Below are 21,172 nucleotides of genomic sequence, written 5' to 3' on the forward strand. Positions count from 1 at the left end.
TGAAGAGCCTGACACACGCATACAGTCCCCCCTCCCAAGAAGCTAGAGTGAAGATTTCAATGGAGGAGCAGCACATCAGCATGAACTCTCTGTTTTGAGGGAAAAGTCATACCTACATTGAAAACTTTAACTGTCAAGACACTGCCGGGGTTCCAGTGTAGGTAGCAAATTTGGATTTACAGCAAATCTTGTATTAGGGTTGCCACTACTGAAAACTGCAGGGTATTTCTGACTTTTTACATGCAATTCTAGAATCCTGACCTGTGCTCTTGTGGACACCAGTAGAGCTGCTGAAAAGCAGACAACACAATACAAAGATCAAGTTTTTCAGATAAAATCTAAAAGTCTGAGATGTATAGCAAGCTGGAGGGTCCGAGCCCTTTTAAACTTTTTGTACTGGCACGTTTGCCATCTTTTAAAATGTGATGCAAATATAAATACACCTCTTATAACAGCTGACCCATGTCACCTCTTTGAAATACCCAGCCTCTGCCTGCCAAACTTTCTAAATCATACAGCTTGTGCTGGATGCCCCATTATACTAGCTTCTGATTCAGTAAATAAAGCTCAATGACATAATCTGCAATGCTGTCATCTGTTTCTGTGCTTTCCAACATAAAAGAAAATGTTCTAATCATGGAAATTTTGATTGTTCAGAAGACATCTCTTGTGAGAGAGGAGTAAATACAGCTTTTGTCAGAAACAGTATCTCTGTGTTTACTGGCTTATAAAATTATACTAATTTCACAAAGACTTCCCCCATTTAGAACTGCAAGACATTTTCTAATTTTACTCCAGTATTTTGTGTGTGGGGGGTGGGGTGGAATCCTCACTAGGAGGATTAGAGGCAAGTCATAGTAATGACTGTATATGACGGACTTAAGTAAGAGTTACTCAGAATTTTAATATTGCCTCTTTCATAAAAGTATCAAGATCACACATCTTATTTTTAATTCATTTCGTAGTGCTAATTGTTGGCAAGGATTTATGGCCTTTGAAATTCAAAATAAATATTCCTACAGTAGTAAAGTCAGTTCCTGTAAATGTGATGCAGTTTGTTAATGCTAGGCGCTGAATACTTCACTATTTACGCAGCTGATACTTGAAGAAATTCAAAGTATTTTTCTGTAGTGATGCTTAGTATTGTGAACATATTTTAAAAAGATCATTCATGTAAGATATCGCTACAGATGGATAGCAAAATGGGGCACCCATGTTGACTCTAGAAGTGAAGAGTCACAGATGCTAATAATTTACTGTAATGGGAGTGATGCCTATGTACACCGTTTCTCAGGTGTCATAGAAAGTTAAGTAACAGAACACATAATAACATATTATAGATTGTAAAATCTGTTAGTAACAGCAATGAACCCGGGCTCAAAGCAGGACACACAAGGCTGTTGCACTTGATTAGCCTAGAGATTCTTATTCATACCCATTGACACTTTATACTTCATTCTTTTAAAAATAAAAATTCCGCCTATACATTTTTCTACATTCTTAATTAAAAGTGAAGCTTCAAATTCATAATAAAATGGCTGTTGATTGGTACATTCTAGAATAATTTATAATATTGAAAATTCAGACTTAAGTTTTAACAGAGGGACTGTCTTGAGTGTATCTAGTACAGAAAAAGGATGCCTTTTATTCCCATTAGCATGTTTTCTTTATTGAAAGTCTTTCTTTTGCGTTCAGTTAATTTATATTTTAACTTTCATGTTAAGGATACCTGGAGAAACGGATAGATGCTCTTTTTTTAAATAAACGTACTTGCAGTAGATTCTAGTATTTGTGATAACAGGTGTGAGAGGGCATTAGAAAGGTTTAATGTGGCACTAATGTATCTGGTAATGTTGCAGGTTTGATTTTGCATTTAACTTGATTTAAATTGGGAATATGGAGCTCATGAGTTTGTTTAATGTTTTCTTTTTCAGTCCAGCGAAATGCCCAAATTGACAGAGCAGTTGGCAGGACCGCTTCGCCAAATGCAGGTAGTTTTCCAGTGAAAATCTTTGAATTCAGTGGGACAGCTCACTGGCATAAAGTTAAGCATATGCGTAAGTGCAGGAGTGAGATTTAATTCTGGTAAAATTGGTGAATTCTTTGTCTAATTATACTAGCACAAGACTTTGCCATCATAATAGTGGATTTTGTTGTTCTTGGTTATACATTCTCTTTTTGAGGCCTGTGCAAATTAGAGGGTTGTAGCTTCTGTAGTTCAAGCTTATTGCACACACCAGAGACTCTGTGAATTCTTCCATTCCCATTCCCACCCCCTCAGGGCTTCCTGTGTGCCACCCTCCCATCTCCTTCTATTTCTGGGACTCCCTGCAGCTCCCCGCAGCCAGGGGTTTGCTGTGAATTCCAATGCCCTCCACTCTCCCTTCCCCCGGCCAGGGACTCTCTATGCCCCCTTCTCCATACCAGGATCCCCCAATCTTCCCCCTCCCCCTTCATTAGGGGTTGTCTCCCCCATATTCTCTCCTCCCCTATAACAGGCTCCCCTATTCTTCCCCCATGCTAGGAGCTATATGCATGCCCCCATTCCCTCCACCACCCTATTCTTGTTAGTCTGGGATAAAAAGTCATTCCAAGGTGTCAACATGTTAAATTCTATTGGGAGGATGAGCAGGGTGGTGGTGTGCAGTAAGGTGTTTATTTGGGTGCCTTCAGTGAGATGTTTGCTCTATAGACTAATGGCTCTCAACCTTTCCAGACCACTGTACCCCTTTCAGGAGTTTAGTCTTGTGTATCCCCAAGTTTCACCTTACTTAAAAACTACTTACAAATTCAGACATAAAAATACAAGTGTGTCACAGCACACCATTACTGAAAAAATTGCTGACTCTCTCATTTTTAACATATAATTATAACATAAATACATTGGAATATAAACATTGTATTTACATTTCAGTGTATAGTATTTAGAGGAGTATAAACAAGTCATTGTCTGTATGAAATATTAGTTTGCACTGCCTTCGCTAGTGCTTTTTATGTAGCCTGTTGTAAAACTAGTCAAATGTTTAGATGAATTGATGTAGCCCCTGTAAGACCTCTGTGTACCCCCAGGAGTATGCATAGCCCTGGTAGAGAACCGCAGCTGTAGACAACTGAAGACATCCTTGAAGCTGTGTCTCTGCTAACCAGATGCAATCGGCTTCATGTGCCCCTTGTTTTCCCCTTTTTGGTTTTCCAGTTTTCCCTGAAATCAGTAGGATTCTGGCTGTTGATGGCCTAGAACACATTACCTGAAATTTTGAAATTGATGAGGTGCAGAGTTCAAAAGTTACCGTGTTATGTTCAGACATACGTAAACAGAGAAATGCCATCAAGTTGTGTGGAAGGCCTTCATGAGCTTGGCCAATTAACATGCATCATTCTTAGATTTTTACATATAAGTTAATGACTGCACTGTAAATTGCTTGGTTACATTTATTCTAATGAGATTTCAAATTCTAGTGTAAACAATGAGTTAGTTTCTGATTTTGAAGAATTTGTCACACTGCAACTTGATTTTAAAACTAAACCTTTTATTGTTAAAGGAATGTGCTAAAAGAATTGCCAAAGTTTCAGCAGAAGCTAAATTGGAAATTGATGAGGAAAATTACCTAAACTCCTTCAGACCCAACCTGATGGATGTAGTGTACACGTGGGCGAATGGAGCTACTTTTGCTCACATCTGCAAAATGACCGATGTCTTTGAAGGTATGTTGCTTTAAAACTTCCATTTTATGAAATGTTAGGGTGGTACAGCTCACAAATTCGGTGTGATTGACTTCTGTTCTTTGTGATGTAGTTCAAGTTTGCATTCTTCTGTTGGGGAAAAAATTAGGACTCTGAAAGGCCCAAAGCTGGTTCTGACTATCCTTCTGAAAGTAAATTACTCAAGCCAGATATTTCAAGTATTTGCTTTCTCTGTAGTAGAAAACGACAAACTTTTTCTAGTTTTGTGTAGAAATCATTTCAAGTCTACTGAACTGTTAGGTAATTTTGGAAACTATAAAATATTTGACTGACCCCTTGATAATAAATAACCAATTTCTTTAACCCAAAAGAGTACCATTTATAAAACACAGAAATCCTAAACATTGCAGTATATTGTGCTTACAAGAAGAATTTTAATGTTCAGTTTTCTTATTCAAAGCAGAAATGTTTGCCTCAACAAATCTATAACTCTTACTACATCAGTTAATGATGACCAGCAAAATAGGATGCAAGGAAAAGTGGAGAGTTTTGCTTCATAATTTTAGTTTTGTAAAAGTTAAGTCATTAGCACTTAATTACAAAGTCAGAGGAGAAAATATTTTGGAAAGAAGCTAGGAGGGAGTCTTAAAAATGTACTAGATAGGGAAGATTCTTTACTTAAGTCAGCTGTAATGAATATACATCCTGATTTAATTTCAATTGTGATTACAGAAGGTCAGTTCTCCCCTCCTCTCCCATCCCCTGCCCAATTCATTGAGTTGTCATAGTAAAATCAGTTTTTGTTTCCATAACAAAGTCAACAAAGATGATTCATTTTGTCATCTAAAGGAGCAAAGTTGTTTTCCTGACAGTTTGATTTTTAAAATATGAGATGCAAAGGGACTTGATTTGTATTCTGATGAGAGAATCCATTAGATTGAGTTCAGTATCTAATGCACTCAGGAATATTTGCGTATTGCTTACTGACAAGTAAAAATGTGGTGTTGTAATTTTCTAGCTCTTCTCTGTTAGATACTTTAGGGACACTGCATGCAGTTTGATTTAGTGGAGAGCACAGAATGTGAAACTTGTATTTTGTAAAGCCTTGTAGGGAATTCTTTCAAACCTTATAACTTGATGCCAGAGTCTCAGCTATCAGCATTTTAGAAAGCTGATCCCTACTGATACTATTTTGTATTTTATTGTTTTGTTTGTTCTGTTGCCAGCTCAGAAAACTACATGGGTTATCAAAAACTATTTTCCTTTGAAAATTGAACACTAGAAGATTCTTTAGTTTACTTTTTGCTTACTAAGCTCGGTTTGGTGCTGTACAAAATGTTAACTTCCATAGTGTTACAATTGACTTCTTCCTCAATAACATTGTAAGGCTGCTAATATTATTTTATTACTTTTTTGTGATGCACCATGATCCAAGCTTTAATTTATGGGAGGAAAAATGAGTAAAGAACTGAGTGAGAATTAAATATTAATAATACTTTGCCAAGTGCCATACAAATATTAATCCACGGAAGACCCTCTTAAGCTGTTGGTAGTTTCTTAGGTGCAGCCACTTCAGAGAATTTATTCCTTCCCCAGCTCCCACTTATTTGTTTTCCCAATGATGTCCCCCTTCAAAACAGCTGCATTCTTGCTCTTTGTTCTCCCTTTTCTTCTTTTGCCTTAAAATTCTCAGGTAGAATCTTGTTTGGGGAGAGGCCTGCTATGAAAGTGGTGATTGACAATAGCCAAAGATTTCACTCCCTACAACAAAACCCCCCAAAGGCTACAAACCTTCCTAGTTTTATCCACAGCAAAGGTACCAGAGAAGAGACTCCTGACTCTAGGGGTAAACCTAGGTATGGATCACCAAGGGGAAGCCTGGACCCAGGAATGGGACTAGTCCCTCCTTCCACTCCAAACCATTGGTGTATCTGCAGTAGGGTTCCTAGAAATGAGGACGGGGTATCACTCGTCACAAGCAGATGGCAGTCAATCCACTTCAGTATAAAGTTCAGCACAGATCTCAAGATGTCAAGAAACGCACAATACTGGCTGCTATATCTCACTTCCTAAAGCTCTGTCAGTTGAACTTGTGTTTCAGGAAAGGTACTCAGTACTGTGTACCCCTGATCTTCATAGTAAGAAGATAGAGAGGAGTTTGGGCCACCTTAAGATCATAAGGAGGCCAGAACAGTGGGATGAAGACACTAGCTCAGGGGTCCCCAACGCGGTGCCCAGGGGCGCCATGGTACCCATGGGGGCATCTAAATGTGCCCGCATACTGGCCGGCAGTCAAGCATCCGCTGAAATGCCGCCGAATTTTGGCGGCATTTCGACGGTGATGCCTCTGGATGACGCCGCTTGCCGCCGACAAGCGACGTCATCAAGAAGCGTCACCGCCGAAATTCGGCGGCATTTCAGCAGATGTTCTACCACTGCCACGGTCCTTCGTCTGGCACCTGCCAGACGAAAAGGTTGGGGACCACTGCACTAGCTTATACTCTTATCAATATTTCTCCATGAAGCCTAATAATGGTGGATCTGGCAGAGATTTAGAAGCTCCTTCCCATTAGCACTGTCATCGGTTTGTGGTTTGCCAGCAGAAATAGTCACTAGCAAGATAAAAGATTGCACTTTGGTCTGTCCTCTGCCCTGTGATACTCACAAAGGTATTGGCAGTGATAATAGTTGGGCTGAGAAGTCTAAGACGCAAGTTCTGCACATTCTTAAATGACATAGACTGTTAGACTGTTACTGGTAAGGAGAGAGCGAATAGGATTCACATCCTGTGCTGAGTATAAATACTTCACGAGCTTTGTAACCTTGCTTGGTTACCTGTTAGGGCTCTGTTCAATGTAGACAGGCCTGTAGATATTTTTGAACATCTGGGGCTGTGGAGAACACAAGGAAAGGAGATTGCTTGCCTGTACTACCAGTGGGTCATGTCATTTCGTGATATGAAGCATGTGTGTCAGTGAAAGGAATCTTCTTGTCTCATGTTCATTCAAGGATTCAGCACAACGGAGGGAAAGTGCACATACACATTTATAGCCTTTCTGGGCCGTTTAGTGCACTGTGTGCATAAGCATCCAACTGGCCTCACTTGCAGACTCTCTTTATGCTAATTGCCCTTTTTTAGTAGGTTGATCTTAACTATGGCAGAGCCAGCGCTTTACTATAATACTCAATACTCTCCAGGCAAGCAGCGTCTCCACTACCACATCTTATCCTTATGAAAACTCTGCTGATTCCTTAGCCCTGGTGGCTTTTGTTCTTTGTTCATCAAGGAGTCTGAAGGGCAGCTGGAGTTTAAGGAGTTAGATCATTCCTAATGCTTAATTCCACTGAGGTTGAGGGTTGTGGGCCATTATGTCCTTGATGTGACTTCATGGTTACATAGAGCTTCCAGCATGAACCTTACCTAATTCCTTTGCCTCTTTTCAAATGGTATAATACACTTTCAGTGAAGGCAGCAACCCCCAGGCCTCTGCAAGAAACTGGGCCTCGAACCAAAAATTGTCTCACTCCTTCCCTTTTCTTCTTTGAAGAAGGGAAACTTCTACCATTGCATTATCCTGCCCTAGGATTCCACTCCTATGGCTTACATCGCCTACATACACAGGTAAGAGACAGCAAGTTCCTCCAAAGCAAAAGGACAAAAACAGAATTTCCCTAGCTCTAGGGGCTGGTCTGTACGGCAGAATCTCCCTGTGTTTGAAGGTGGTTGTGGAGAATCAAGTTAGCCAGCATGACTGTGACATCTCAGGCAGCAGTCCAAGCAAAATGGTGCTCAGCATCGTGTCAGTTTAATTATTATTTCTTCATCGTAAGATCAAAAACGGGGGGAGTTTGTGTTGCCTTTGATCTTAAGAACCAGTGTTTTAATAATGATTAGGTGACATGCTGAAACTCGTGTCCTAGCCTGCCCTGCCAGCAGCGCTGTGGCCAGCACTGTGTTGGCTAGCACTTTTCTTCACTACACGATATTACTGTTTGATCGGGTTCGGTAATCGTTGAAATAAGGAAATTGACACATTCTTGCTCATTTACTCTGAATGCCAGGCCATCGTTAATTTATGTGGGAAATCTGATGTGTAGTGCGGTGCCAAAAACCTACTAAGCTGGGTTTCCTGCGACCAACAGAAAACCTGGCAATCAGTACTTCTGGACTCAGCAGATTCCTCCTATTGAGAGGCTGCCTTTCTGACCACTGGAAGAAATTGTATCCCTTGGAGATACGCTCCAAAGGAATGCGGAAGGAAACAGATGATGGAAATCAAGAGCTACTCCCAGTTAGCTGTTCTTCCTGTGTTTCCCAGGTCACTCTTGGCTGAATAAGCCACACACAAATTAAAAATACCATTTTCCCATTTGTTACATACTGCCTGTGTTCTGAATAAGAGGACGGCTGGCTGCAAATGGGGAACAGAGTCACAGCCCAGGTTGTTGGCTATTAGCTGCTATGGCTACCCTAGCCTTCTGGTCACTCTTTGCAATGGTGGAGCCAGCAGACTTCTCCTCTAACCGTACAGGTCTATCTTTCATCTTCTGTGAGGGTGAAGATGCATGATTCTGCCCTTAAGAGGGTTTGTAAAAGGAGACAATTCCTGCAGAATTGTCCAAAAATAAATGCTGACTCTGAGGATTTACCCAGATAGAGCATTGTGGACTTTGTACCACACTGCACCTACATTTTATATCAAAGCACCTGAGTTTCTGCAGCATAGTGGCACTGAATCCTGTGGTACATTGACATAGGGGTTTCAAGTAAATTAAAAAACAAGCTTTTATTGAATTGAATATGAAAATGAATAATAAAATAAGGAACGCTGTGGTTATTATGATATTAAATACAAGTCTCCATTGAAGGGCTTGTCTAGATGTTGGCAGTAGGCCAGTGCAAATGAGGGAACTTTTAGTGCGTGTTAGCAATGTCCCCATAGGCAGAGCATGGCCTGCTAGTGAGCTGTAGATTTACGCCCTGGCATGCCTCGCACTAACTGTTTTGTCTGGACAAACCCTAACTCTTTCTAATTTAATACTGCTCCATACTACAGGATTCTCTTCCACGCTGAAAGCAACATGTAGTATGGCAGGACAGGATGGGGTGAGAACTAGAAACTTTGGCATGGTGGTAGGAGGCATTTGGCACCTACGAGAGGGGTGGAAGCCTTTGGCACTGAGGACAGGATTAATACCTTCTGTTCCCCTTTGTGTTGTGGGCAGGGGTAGACATGAGGATCTGACATTCTGGGGGGAAGGGGAGAGCATAAACATTTGCATACTTAATTTGTTCCTCATTATTACAAAAACATTTTAACTCAGTACAATTTGATGTTTTGGATACTACCCCCATTTTTTCCTCCCTTTTTTCTTCACAGCGCGTGGCTATAGGAAGGGCTTGCTTAGTGGGTATCTTCACTATTACATGGGAGACAACTCCATCCTGCTCCAGGTTTTTTGTGCTCTGGACCAGCAGGCACCAGGGCAGAATCTCTGGTAGAAAAATGAGGCTTTGCCTCTCATCATCAGTATAGCTCCATCACCAACAGTAGCAATGAGGGAAGCTGTAGGGTCGATGGGGGTTGGAAAACTTTAACAGTGATGGTGGTAAAAACAAACAAATTGATTTCCCCCCTTTTGCAGCTGGTCAAAACTTGAGATTTTTGGTGTGTAAGAAATTTTGGATTTTCAGAAGTTGAGTTAATTCCCCATTGGAATAAAATCAAATTTGCTGAAACTTTTCAGAAAGACAAAAATGTCATTTTGGAAATAGTGAAATATGGTGTTGGGGGGGTGGGGGTGGGAATAAATGAAACTGACATTGTCAGTTTGAGGGTCTGTGGCAGCCCTGCCATGCAGACTGTCCTGGGGTTGGGAATCCCCAGAGCTACCAGAGACCTGAGCCACAAGAAATCTAGCTTGTACTACAGGCACAATAGCTGGAGATGCTCAAAATATCACTACCCCCTACTGCCATAGCAAGCATTAAAAAAACAAAAACCCAACCCCATCAAAAGTAACTTTTCTATGGAAAGGTGATTGTCACTTTTCCAGACAATTTTTACAGCTAGAGATGTATAAAATGGAATAAAAGCCTTGAAGGAAACAACCACTAGGCATTTTATACACAATTAGCTTTTTCCAGAGCCTTTCCTTCACTATAAACTGAATGCCTGACTCCTGCCAGTACTTCAGTGGCTGGCAGGCTCCCTGCCACAAGCTGTAGATGCTGGAACATGCGCAGGTTTCCAGTGGAAACCTGCCTGGTGTTTGAACAAGTTTTATCAAATCTGAAATAGATTTTGGAAAACACTTCTGAGCAGCTCTGTCCTTCTACATTACAGCTGCCAACTGCGGCTCCTAATGTTGCTGTTGCAGCCTGAGCCTTTGAGTGCAGGAAGCTGTTTCCAAAATGGGGGGTGGAGTGTTGTGCATCTTTCCCAAAGAAAGGTTTCTTGCTAAATAGCAGCATTGATTTGTGAATAGAAATCAACCCAGTCCCTATCAATCAGAAGTAAAGTGGCCATGATGGGGTTTCATACTTACAAGCTGTGGAGGGGACAGAAAAGGGACCTAGAGTTTTGAAAAAGAAAACTGCCAAGCAATAATCTGTTTAAACATTTATAAAGTGACTTGTTTTTTTAAAAAGGAAGATAATGTAAGTTTAGGAGTAACTGGCTGCTGGTGGTAACTTTGTTTTGAATGTACAAAAGCCTGTCTGCAACAATCCCAGCTATAATGAAGCCTGTCTGTGTAAGCTGGTGCTTGGTAGAATTATATTCTTGTAAACAGACTATAGCAGGGACTTCCAGAAAACTGAGTTGATGTTTGCCAAAATGCAGCGTGGCTATGCTCAGGGGAACTGCTGATGGTTCACGTATTTTGGACTTGTGCTTTGTCTCAGTAATTGACTCCATATGATTTTTAACCTACAATAGCTGCAAGCGGTTTTACAGATACTGTCTCCTCACAGGAGTTACTCCTGCTGTAGTAGATGACATAATGGCAGCAATGAATGTGTTCATATGCATGCCCATGCCTTAACAAAACAAATGTGTGCAGGTTTTCATTGAATATAGACAATTGTGGAATTAGGGCTTTATTTTCAAAGAGTGAGTGTGTCTCTTTAGGCCTGGGTGGCAGAGATGAATTACTCTGAACTGTCACACAGTCTTCTTACAGACCAGTTTCTGTTTTGTAGTGTCAGTTGTCTGTGGTGTCACAATTCTGCCTGAAAAAATTCATCAAACAGAAGCTTGTCCACAGCAGAAATTTAGGTGAAAAATTACACTGAAGCATTTTGTTCTCCATACAGCTATCACTTCAGTGCCGTTTACAGTCAAACTATTCAAAGGTGAAATCTATGCTGAACAGATATTTCCACACCATAGACTAGCTTTAAATTAGATTGTAACAATGCATCAAAAATTGTCTAATAGTACACACTACTTACCTAAAACAGAAGGGATGGTAAGTATATCAAGTACTGTGCTTCCCTGTACTTAGTTATGCTTCACACCTGTACAGGATGGGGAACATGTCATGCACCAGAATCTAGTGCAGTCTCTACTAGCCCCATTCATTGTCCCATTGCCCGCTCACGTTCTCTGCTGCAAAGTCTTTGACACCTACATGCAAAGCTCATCTGCTCAGTAATCTCCCTGCTTTATATCCCATTGCTTTTAGAATCAGATTGCCCCTTAAAGTTTGAATAGTGGACAAGGGAATCCAGTTCAGGTAGTGAAGGAAAGGCTCTGGAAAAAGAGCTAGTTGTGTGTAAAATGCCTATTGGTTGTTCCTTTCAAGGCTCTCTCTGTTTCAGCTGTTCATGACTTTTTTTTATACATCTCTAGCTGCAAAGATTGTCTGGACAAGTGACAATCACCTTTCAATAGAAAAGTTACTTTAGATGGGGTTGGAGTTTTTTGGAATGCAGGGTTAGGGTTGAAGGAGGTATTGATACTTTGAGCAGCTCTAGTTCTTGTACCTGTACTACAGGCTAAATTTCTTGTGCAATAGTCAGGCTTTCTAAAACTCTTGAGCAGCTGAGTGAGATAAGTGGCAAAGTTAGTTCTTATACATGGCCAATAAACTTAATTTCTAGAAATGAAAGCTGGACTGTGGGAATGTAAGTTGGCACATAAAGTCAGTGGTTTTAAAATGGAATTCTGTTACAAATCTAAAGCATTGTACGTAAGTAGGCCTGAACTTGAGCCTCTACATGAAGGATATCCTTAAAACAGTACAAGTTACATCCTATAATTACATTAATATGTCATGTAACAAATTTAGTCAACTTTCTTGTTGCCATTAAGTGAAGTGACAGCTCAAAAACAAGTTTCATTTTTTATCCAGGTAGCATAATTCGTTGTATGAGGCGGCTAGAAGAATTGCTTCGACAGATGTGTCAAGCAGCAAAGGCCATTGGAAACACAGAGCTGGAAAATAAGTTTGCGGAAGGTATGTATTTAGAATATGGTTATAAATAGAAGGAGTGAAAGCATGTGCCTATGAACTAAATCCATTGCAGCTTCTAAAGAAAATATTCAAGCCACGTTCTTCCCTCTTGAATTACTGAAAATGCTACATTATCTGAGATGAAAGCACTATTTTAATTTAACACATTGTCAACTTGATTCTTTCTATAGAGGTATGGGTGCTAGAAAGTCTGACTTGGCTTCAGAGTTTATTTGCAATAGGAGTAAAAACTAGCTTTTTTTCCCCACATAAATATTTGGTAGATTTATGCCTATAACTGCTTAAAAGCATAATTCATCTACCCTTCCAAAGGTAGAGTTTCTCTGTACTTTATCCATGGATCTGAAGTCATAACTTAGACTGTGCACATAGAAGATACAAGTCTCAGGGCCTCTTAAAGGTACCACATTATCTAGTGTCCCAAGGTTCAGCTTCTACCTGTATGACAGTAATACTGATCTGTTTTTCCTTTTTGATAGGAATTACCAAAATCAAGAGAGACATTGTGTTTGCTGCAAGCCTCTACCTGTAAGAAATCTATTTTCTGGAAGACCATTATGGATTGGGAGCAATCTGAGACTTGCTCACAGAGCAGAATAATTTTAGACTGGTGGCATGAGGCCAGTTTGCCATCTTAACCCCCAAGACAGACATTTAATGGTGTATGTATTTAAAACAGGAAGCATTCTAGCAAAGCATATTACATACACAGTGCTGTTTGTACATAAGTGTTACCATGTTATTTTAATAAAAAAATTACATTTAAGTGTTTTTATAAGCAGTAAGCTTGAACTAATAGAATTTTAAAAAAGATTTTTAAAGCTGTTAGATATACATAATGCTGTTATGTTACTATATACACATGTAAAGTGAGCATCCAAGAGATATATAGCAGCAGCAGTCCCTTAAAGGCATTTATTTATTTTACATAGGGAGACTCATTAAATCATTTTTCTTTTAGAAAGCAGGAGGCTTCACAGGATCATGCTCAGCAATTCTTCATGGTTGATGATTACTGCCATAGTGATTTCCATTTGTTGGTGTCTCATGTAGAGTTGTATGCGAATCTTCTTCATTGGGTTTAAAGGTACATCCCCTCACTTTGAAAAAATCTGATACATACACCACCTAAGGGAACAAATTATACATTGTTAGAATCCTGTAAAACCTTATGCCCATTGTCTGTCAACTAAAACTATCCACATTAAGGAGGTAGTCCTGTATTGTAAGTTCTTATGCATTTGGATTGGTCTTGTGTAGTGGTATGTGGAGCCAGGGCACTAAATTAACTGGTTCTGAGAGGAAAAAAGTGACTACAAGAGCTATTTACATTAAAGCTCTGATGAACTACCAGAAAATCTGTAAAATCTATCCAGATATTTCAGGTGACAGCTTGCTCATTATTTTCCCTTGTAGTATTTTGGGATGCAATAGAAAAAGATTATGTATTTATGGTACATAAATACGAAAGCTCATGCTCTAATACGTCTGTTAGTCTATAAGGTACCACAGGACTCTTTGCTGCGTATGGTGAAAGTAAGTTTAACTCAGTCTACTTATTGTCTGACCTCAGTTTAAGATTGTTTCATACTATCAAGGAAATGCTGCACACACTAGTTTCTGGAGAATCACTACAACCTTCCTTATCAGTGGACATTCTGAAGGTGTAAGTTGCATGCATCAGTGTGGGTGTTACTGCTTTCCAAGTTCACAGTTCAAAGCATTCCTCTAATTTTATATTTAAATAAGTTGCAAATTGTTATACATATTCTGCTTTATAATGTAAATGCTTCATTAGGAGTATCTGTGGTTAACTTTATGCCATTTATGTACTGTGCACTCAACCCAAGCAGGACAAAATATTCATAGAGGCCTATCAGCATCCTCAAAACTATTTGAAATTGACAACCTTTGTTAATATTTTATTCAGTAGATAAACTTACTTTTAAGCAGCAGATGGTTGCTGCCAGTTTTTAAAACAGTCCAAACACTGAACTGCTAGAAGGCACTGGCTAACCCTAACACCAAAGTGCTAAACCTAGTGTTTGACAGAAGTAGCCTCTTCTGCAGGTACAGAGTGTATTTTCTTCATTTTAGTTCAAGAGTGTTGTCCTCTTCCAATCTATGAATAAAAGCTAGGTGGAAGGATGAGATTTACTAGTTCTAAAGTTCTTGATGCCCAGAGCTTCCTATGCCAGCCACTTTCCCCTCTCTAGCTGCTTAGCAGCAGACCTGGTTCCAGCTTCCCTTCACAGCATTTTTCAAATTTTATAGAAGTCTGTCCATCTGCCACTCACTTATGGCTCTCACCCCACCTCTTTTCGGCTCCATTTCCCCTCATTATACTGACCCAGGGTGGACTGATTTAAAGCAAGTAGGAAATCATGATTTAGATTATAATCTTGTTTTGTATTTGTACTTTATCTTCCTAAAGAGACAACCAGTGAAAATCATCCTGCCAGGAAAACCAGTTAAACCAGCATAATTTAACATGCATTTCAGAGCCTTAATTTTTACATATGTTAGAAAATGGTGACTCTCTCATTTTCTAGCGGAAGATTAACTTTTTACTGATGGCATGACAAATCATTTAATTCAGTTTTTAAATATATTACCCCTAGTAGTGAACTGAATTATGTTTCTGGTCACCAACAAAAATGATTAAAGGCCTAGAAAACATGGCTTATGAGGGAATATTGAAAAATTGGGTTTGTTTAGTCTGGAGCAGACAGAGGGACACAGTAACAGTTTAAGTACATAAAAGGTTGTTACAAAGAGGAGGTAGAAAAATTGTTGATGTTAACCTCTGAGGCTAGGACAAGCAGCAATGGGCTTAAATTGCCATAAGGACAGTTTAGGTTGGACATTAGGAAAAACATCCTGTCAGAGTGGTTAAGCACTGGAATAAAGTGCTCAGGGAGGTGGTAGAATCTCCATCATTGGGGATTTTTAAGAGTAGGTTGGACAAATACCTGCAGGGGACTGGACTACATGACCTCTTGAGGTCCCTTCCCGTTCTATGATTCTCTGTCCAAGATTTTAGAACTGGAAGGCCTCATTCTGTTCCTTTAGGAATGAAAATGAAATGTAAAGGGAAAACAAGAATCTGACTGGGAGTCAGATTTGCTTAACGTTGACTAAACTGAAGAGGAAATATTCTCTGACCATGTAGAAGAGGCTACTGTTATCCAAAAGCTAGTTCAGCACTCCAGCAAACTGCTGTCAGGGGCTTAGCCACTGCCTTCCAGCAATCCAGTGGTTGGCCCTTCTTTAAAGCATCACAGGTAATGCCTGAATGTTGTCCATTTAATGTAATGCTAGATTATAGTAAATTTAGGCCTCAACATAAAATTGACAATTTGGATTATTTTAATTTTGTTTATTCTGCCCTCTCCCCTCACCAATTCCCACCCAGCACAAATCTCCTTGCCTCTGACATCTGCCCCATCCCTTGACTTCCTCCTCAACAATTTTTCTACTCCTTCACATTGGCCTAGTAACACATGTATTTCTCCAGCTTAACTGAATCTCATGTCCTCAATCCAAGCCACTTTCACCACCTTTGACTCACTCACTCCTCAAACCTTCCCCTCCTCTCTCTGCAAAAGGATCTTACAGATTTTTACCAAGAGAAAATTTGTAAAAAGACATGATCTTCCTTCCTGCCTTCTCTTAACCTCTCCACTTGTCCCAAATGACCCAATGCCAGCTCTTGCTCTCCTTTACCACTCATCCCCTCCCTTACTTAAATGTCGCCTCTTTCCCATCACAATAGAAACCTGCTTTAGTCTCTTCATCTTAAACCCACCCTTGACCCCACTTACCTCTCCAGCTACCAACCCTTCTCCTTCTAATCTTATTGAGCACACCAGTTAAAAATCACTGTCAACATTCTCCTCCTCCAATTCTGTCTTAGACCCTCTGAAATACAGCTTCTGCCCCTTGCGCTCCCCTGGAACTACTCTAAGTCTTCACTTACCCTTTCCTAGCCATGTCAGTATCAGCAGTAGTACTCGATCCTCATCCTTTACCTGTCAATCACCTTTCAAACTGACTCTACTCTTGAAATTGTCCTCTCTTGGCTTCCATGAATGTCCTCCCGCTTCTCCTCTGACCTCTCAAATTGCTCTGTGTGTCAAAAGAATGGCCTTACGGGGTCAGAGCAAAGGTCCATCTAGCTCAGTATCCTGTCTTGCGACAGCAGCCAGTGCCAGGTGCCCCAGAGGGAATGAACAGAACAGGTAATCGTCAAGTGATCCATGCCCTGTCGCTCATTCCCAGCTTTTGGCAAACAGAGGCTAGGGACATCATTCCTGCCCATCCTGGCTAATAGCCATTGATGGACCTATCTTCCATGAATTTATCTAGTTCTTTTTTGAACCCTGTTATGGTCTTGGCCTTCACAACATCATCTGACAAGGAGTTCCACAGCTTGACTGTGTGATGTGTGAAGAAACACTTCATTTTATTTGTTTTAAACCTGCTGCCTATTAATTTCATTTGGTGACCCCTAGCTGTCCCCCATATGTCCTTCAGGGATCCTCCTCATTCCCACTTACCCCAGCTTTCCACAGGGCTCTGTCCTTGGTCCCCTTTACACCGTATTCCTGGGTAATCTCTCTGCTGACAACTCAAATCTACCCTTTTTTCCAAGCCTGCCTTCTGTCCATACTAAAGTCGCTACCCATTTCTGACATCTTGTGGATCAAGCTCAACATGGCTAATAGCTTTGAATCTCCTCTCCGGCGCTTCCCTCCTCACCTAAGCACAGGACACCACCACCATCATGTCTGTCACTCAGGCCCACAAACTGGACATCCCCTTCAACTCTGACTTCTCTCTAGGTCCTGATATCCAGGCTGTGTTTAAATTTTGCTGATTCTTTCACGTAACAGCTAAGATATGGTCTTTCCTATCTCTCCATACAGCTAAGACTCATGTCCATTATAGGAACATCCTTTTTTCTGGTCTTGACAGACGGAGCCTTCCTCTACACACTCACTTCAGAATGCTACTGCAAAAAATAATTTTCCTAGCCTGTCACTTTGGCTTTGTCACCCCTCTTTACATACCTCCCGTAACAAGTTATTTGTCCTCATTTTCAAAGTCCTTCACTGCCAATCACCACCCTACCTGTCATCTCTCATTCATGACTGAAGTGACAACACTTGCCTCTGATCTACCCATGATGCTATCCTCCATTGCTCGCTTGTTAAATTTTCAAACAGGCACCTTTATGATCTTTCCCAGGCTGCCCCTTGTACTTGGGAGGAGGAAAAAAACCTACCTAATCCTCCTTCAAATTCATCTTTAAACCTCCTTTCCCATTAAGCCTACAAAAAAATTAAGTTATAGTACTGGCGTGTTGAGATCACTGCTTATCCGACTGGCCAATACACACTCATGGTTTCCTGGTACTCCCCTGTCTGTATTCATCTGTCTTAAACCAAAAAAGATTGTTCCTGCCCCAAAGATCTTACACTCTCTTTGTACAGAGGCTAGCACAGTTAGGTTCCTGGTCCATTATGGGGGCTTCTACATTCTATGGTGGTAATAATGTGATCTAATTCTGTACAAGTTTTCTTCTATTCCCTACCCCAACCCTGCTACTTTTCTGAGCATGTGGAAGGTCTGTACATTTCTCCCTGAACATAGCCTATGCTTACCACATATGGCATGAAACCTACTTTTAAAATAGTTTTGATTCAGGTTTAGTGAACTACTTATGAACTTACGATGAGCACAGCTACCACGGCTCCCTGAAGGAGTCCAGTCAACACATCACTCCAGTGATGTTTGTAATCAGAAACACGGGAGAGACCCACGTAGATAGATGCAGCAATGAGACCAAATTGTGCTGTGGGACGTACAAGTCTTGCCCAATCTCCTTTCATTCTGGCCTGAAGATAAAGCTGAAAGACAGGAAAAGTTGTTATGAAGCACCTCTGAAGCAGTTTTCATCTGGAACTGCTCAGCTGATAAGTCATGGCCCCAGGTTACTCAAGTTACATGATTCATTATTCACATTTCAGAAGTATAATATGCTTCATACCCCTGAATATTAAGTTAGTTTGAAACAGCATAGTAGTTCCAGAATATCAAATCCAAGCTATGTTACTCTAGTGTAAATACCCAACAGCTCAGTACAACATGAATACAGAGATTTCAGTGTTAATTCCACTATAGTCTTAATGTTTTGTAGTTATGCTACTCCCCACCCTTAGTTTGTTGTATGTTAGTGCTAATGGACTAGATTCCTTTACACGATTTGACAAAGGAATAAATTGTTTCAGAATTATAAGATGCTGGTGCCAGACTAAAGCCATTTAAGGAGTGGAAGAAAGATCTCAGTGAACAGTGGAGATTAGATCAATATCTATTTTTTACTGATTGAAGCTAGCCAGCTCTTCCTTCATTGCTAAACCATCTTCTTAGGCTGTTAAAATGCTGTCAGATGTAACATACAGGGTTTCAAAAAACACTTTTTTTTACTCCAGACAGGAAGCAACAAAAGACAACAGCGTGAGTATAGAATACATAAGTTATACAATGACTGTAAGTAGGAGTATACAGGCCTTTAATTGTCTACACATGATTGCAATAACTAATGGTGCTAAATACAGCCTGCCATTTAGGCCATGTCTACACATACAAGCTTCCAGCAGCACAGCTGTACCGCTGAGAGAGAGCTGTCCTGTAGCCATAAAACCAGCTCAATGAGCAGTGGTAGCTATGTCCGCAGGAGAGCATCCCCCCAAGCAACAAATGTTTGGCCGACATAAGTGCTAGTGTAGACATAAATAAAGCCCATATAATAGTGTAAATTCAGCATAAAATTCTGGTTCTGATTGAAAAATAGAAAGCTAATTTAGCTATTACAACAAAGGATACCAACATTCATCAGCTGTCACCACAAAACTACAAATATGTTCACAAGCTGTTTTGACAAAGTTTCAATAATGTGACCACCTACATGTGAGTTAAACTGTTACTCTACAGACTGCACCCCAAGAGTCCTGGGATATTGGAAAAAGATTTTTAGTGTGGGGGTGGGAGGGACTAAATAAAGTTTGACCATTTTTTCCTTCCCCCACAGCTTGTTTTATTCCCCCCTCCCCCCTTCTTTCCTGCCTCTTGGTGAAGCAGCTGCCTTGCTGTGCATTCTGCTGCTTTAAAAAAGTTTTTTAAAAAGCACAACACACCCAGAGGCCTGACCTGCGATAAATAAATGCATCTGATGTGAGCCAAAGCCAAGTCCCAGCAGTAAGATTGAAATGCATTTTAACCTGCCTTGGCTCTAGGTTATTGCCTTTGAACAGCTGATGTTTTACTCTACAGAATGTGGAAATCCCCCCAAGTGGAAGAGGTTTGCCAGATTCATATTAAAATGTATTATACTCAGATAGGGCGCATGAGCTATTTTAAGCATAACCAAACTTTCTAACTTCATATCAGCCTGTCCTTCCATCGCAGCTTTTGTACTCCCTCCTACAAACCCCCTTTAGAGTACAAAACACAAGTCACACAATCTTATGTTACCTTCCCCATATAATCCACATTATTTGTCTATCACACTCCATTATCTCCAGTACAGAGACATGCTAGAGACCCCATGTTCCAGCTGAGGGGAGCTTTTCCTCGGTCCATCCGACATACAACTAAAAATCCCTAGACACGCTTAAGAAATCTTGTACTGGATGTAAGCAAGAAGTTGAACATGTTATAAAGATTAGTAATTAATATACACCACAAAAAGTTTACAGAGTGGCTTTTTAGTGATGCTGTTTTAAGCAAAACTCCTTGTTATTTTACCCCAACTATTCTGTACTGTGTTTTGTGTCTTCAGTGTTCACAAGATGTTTACAGAGCCTCTTCCAAACGTAGGAAATCTAAATGCTTTACAATATATTTAATAGGGACAGTTTTAATTTTGCTTTGTGGTAAAACTTGAAGAGTGACTGCTAGTAAACAGCAGCCATGTGGGAGCTGAGCAATAGCTCAGTTTGCAATACTGAACCCCGTCCATTCCCAGGAAAAAAAGCATACTAGTATTACCCTATCATGTACAAGAGTTATACAAGCAAGAGCTAATGGAGCTGGGATGCGTGCTCAATGTCTCAAAACTACAGCAGCAGCACTGGTCAACAGCTTAAATCTTGGGGTAAAACTTAAATTCATAACCTTGCAGTCCGGAATCTGAAGGGCTATCAACTGAGCCACACAGGATTCATGTGCTAACATGATACACAAACCACCTATGGTCAATGCTTCCACAGCCAACTTAAAAAACCACGTGCATCTATTATAACCATTAAGTTTATTGTGTAAATACTTGTACAGTGTGCACACTGTACATTCAAAGGTGCTACTTTCCAAAGGTAAATATTTGGGGAATGTTCCACTGGTTTTTCAAAGTAACTATTACATCATCATGTTGGTATTTTCAGTCCGCTATAAACAGCATGTCAAAAGATCAACCCTCTACAGAACCAACTTCTCCCCCCTACAGCAGGGTCACGGTGAAATCAGTCCCAGAAAAAGAAGCTATAAGCTAAGTTTAATCAGAGTGTAAATGCCAGACAGGTCCTCTTAGGACACACGTTTTGAAACCAATCTGCAGAATAAGCTGACTTCATTCCATGTTGCCATTATTTTGCTACTGTGTATATTAACTGCCAGGTAGTATAGTTTAGAGAAATGTAGTATGTGAAGGGTGAAAAGCTGTGGTCTGTTTTATGTTACCTCAGCTTTCACACTAGGATAGCTTCAGTGGTTCTACATGGGCCTCCAGTGGTCCATACAGCACATAGTGGCCTACAAAGAGTTGGCTGGTCATTCAGTGCTAGCTCTCTTTTTTCTCCAGCTGCTAAAGTCCCCGGAAGACAGCTACATGTACTTGAATACTACGTTCCTATGTAGGTCACTGATGTAGTTGGCAGAAGGACATTCTACAATCATGAATGGGATGGGAGGCAATCTATGGGATTGAGACAGTTTCCTTTAAAAT

At 40.4% G+C, this 21,172-nt stretch overlaps 2 protein-coding genes across 3 annotated transcripts in view; one reads left to right on the top strand and one right to left on the bottom strand.

Moving 5' to 3' along the window:
• MTREX (Mtr4 exosome RNA helicase) overlaps positions 1-12,943 on the top strand; it is an 82,317-nt gene extending 69,374 nt beyond the window's left edge. The window contains exons 24-27 of the mRNA XM_039545913.1: positions 1,935-1,991; positions 3,543-3,705; positions 12,043-12,147; positions 12,645-12,943. Of these exons, the coding sequence (XP_039401847.1) occupies positions 1,935-1,991; positions 3,543-3,705; positions 12,043-12,147; positions 12,645-12,697 (378 nt within the window). The 3' untranslated portion in view covers positions 12,698-12,943. The remainder of the gene's footprint in view (positions 1-1,934; positions 1,992-3,542; positions 3,706-12,042; positions 12,148-12,644) is intronic.
• Positions 12,891-21,172, bottom strand: part of PLPP1 (phospholipid phosphatase 1) — a 117,658-nt gene continuing 109,376 nt past the window's right edge. For both annotated transcript variants that reach the window (XM_039545915.1, XM_039545914.1), the window contains exons 5-6: positions 17,901-18,077; positions 12,891-13,293 (exon numbers count right to left, since the gene is read on the bottom strand). In XM_039545915.1, coding sequence (XP_039401849.1) covers positions 13,165-13,293; positions 17,901-18,077 — 306 coding nt within the window. In that variant the 3' untranslated portion in view covers positions 12,891-13,164. The remainder of the gene's footprint in view (positions 13,294-17,900; positions 18,078-21,172) is intronic.

Source organism: Mauremys reevesii, linkage group 6 (genome assembly GCF_016161935.1).
Source record: "Mauremys reevesii isolate NIE-2019 linkage group 6, ASM1616193v1, whole genome shotgun sequence".
In the NCBI taxonomy this organism is placed as follows: domain Eukaryota; kingdom Metazoa; phylum Chordata; order Testudines; family Geoemydidae; genus Mauremys; species Mauremys reevesii.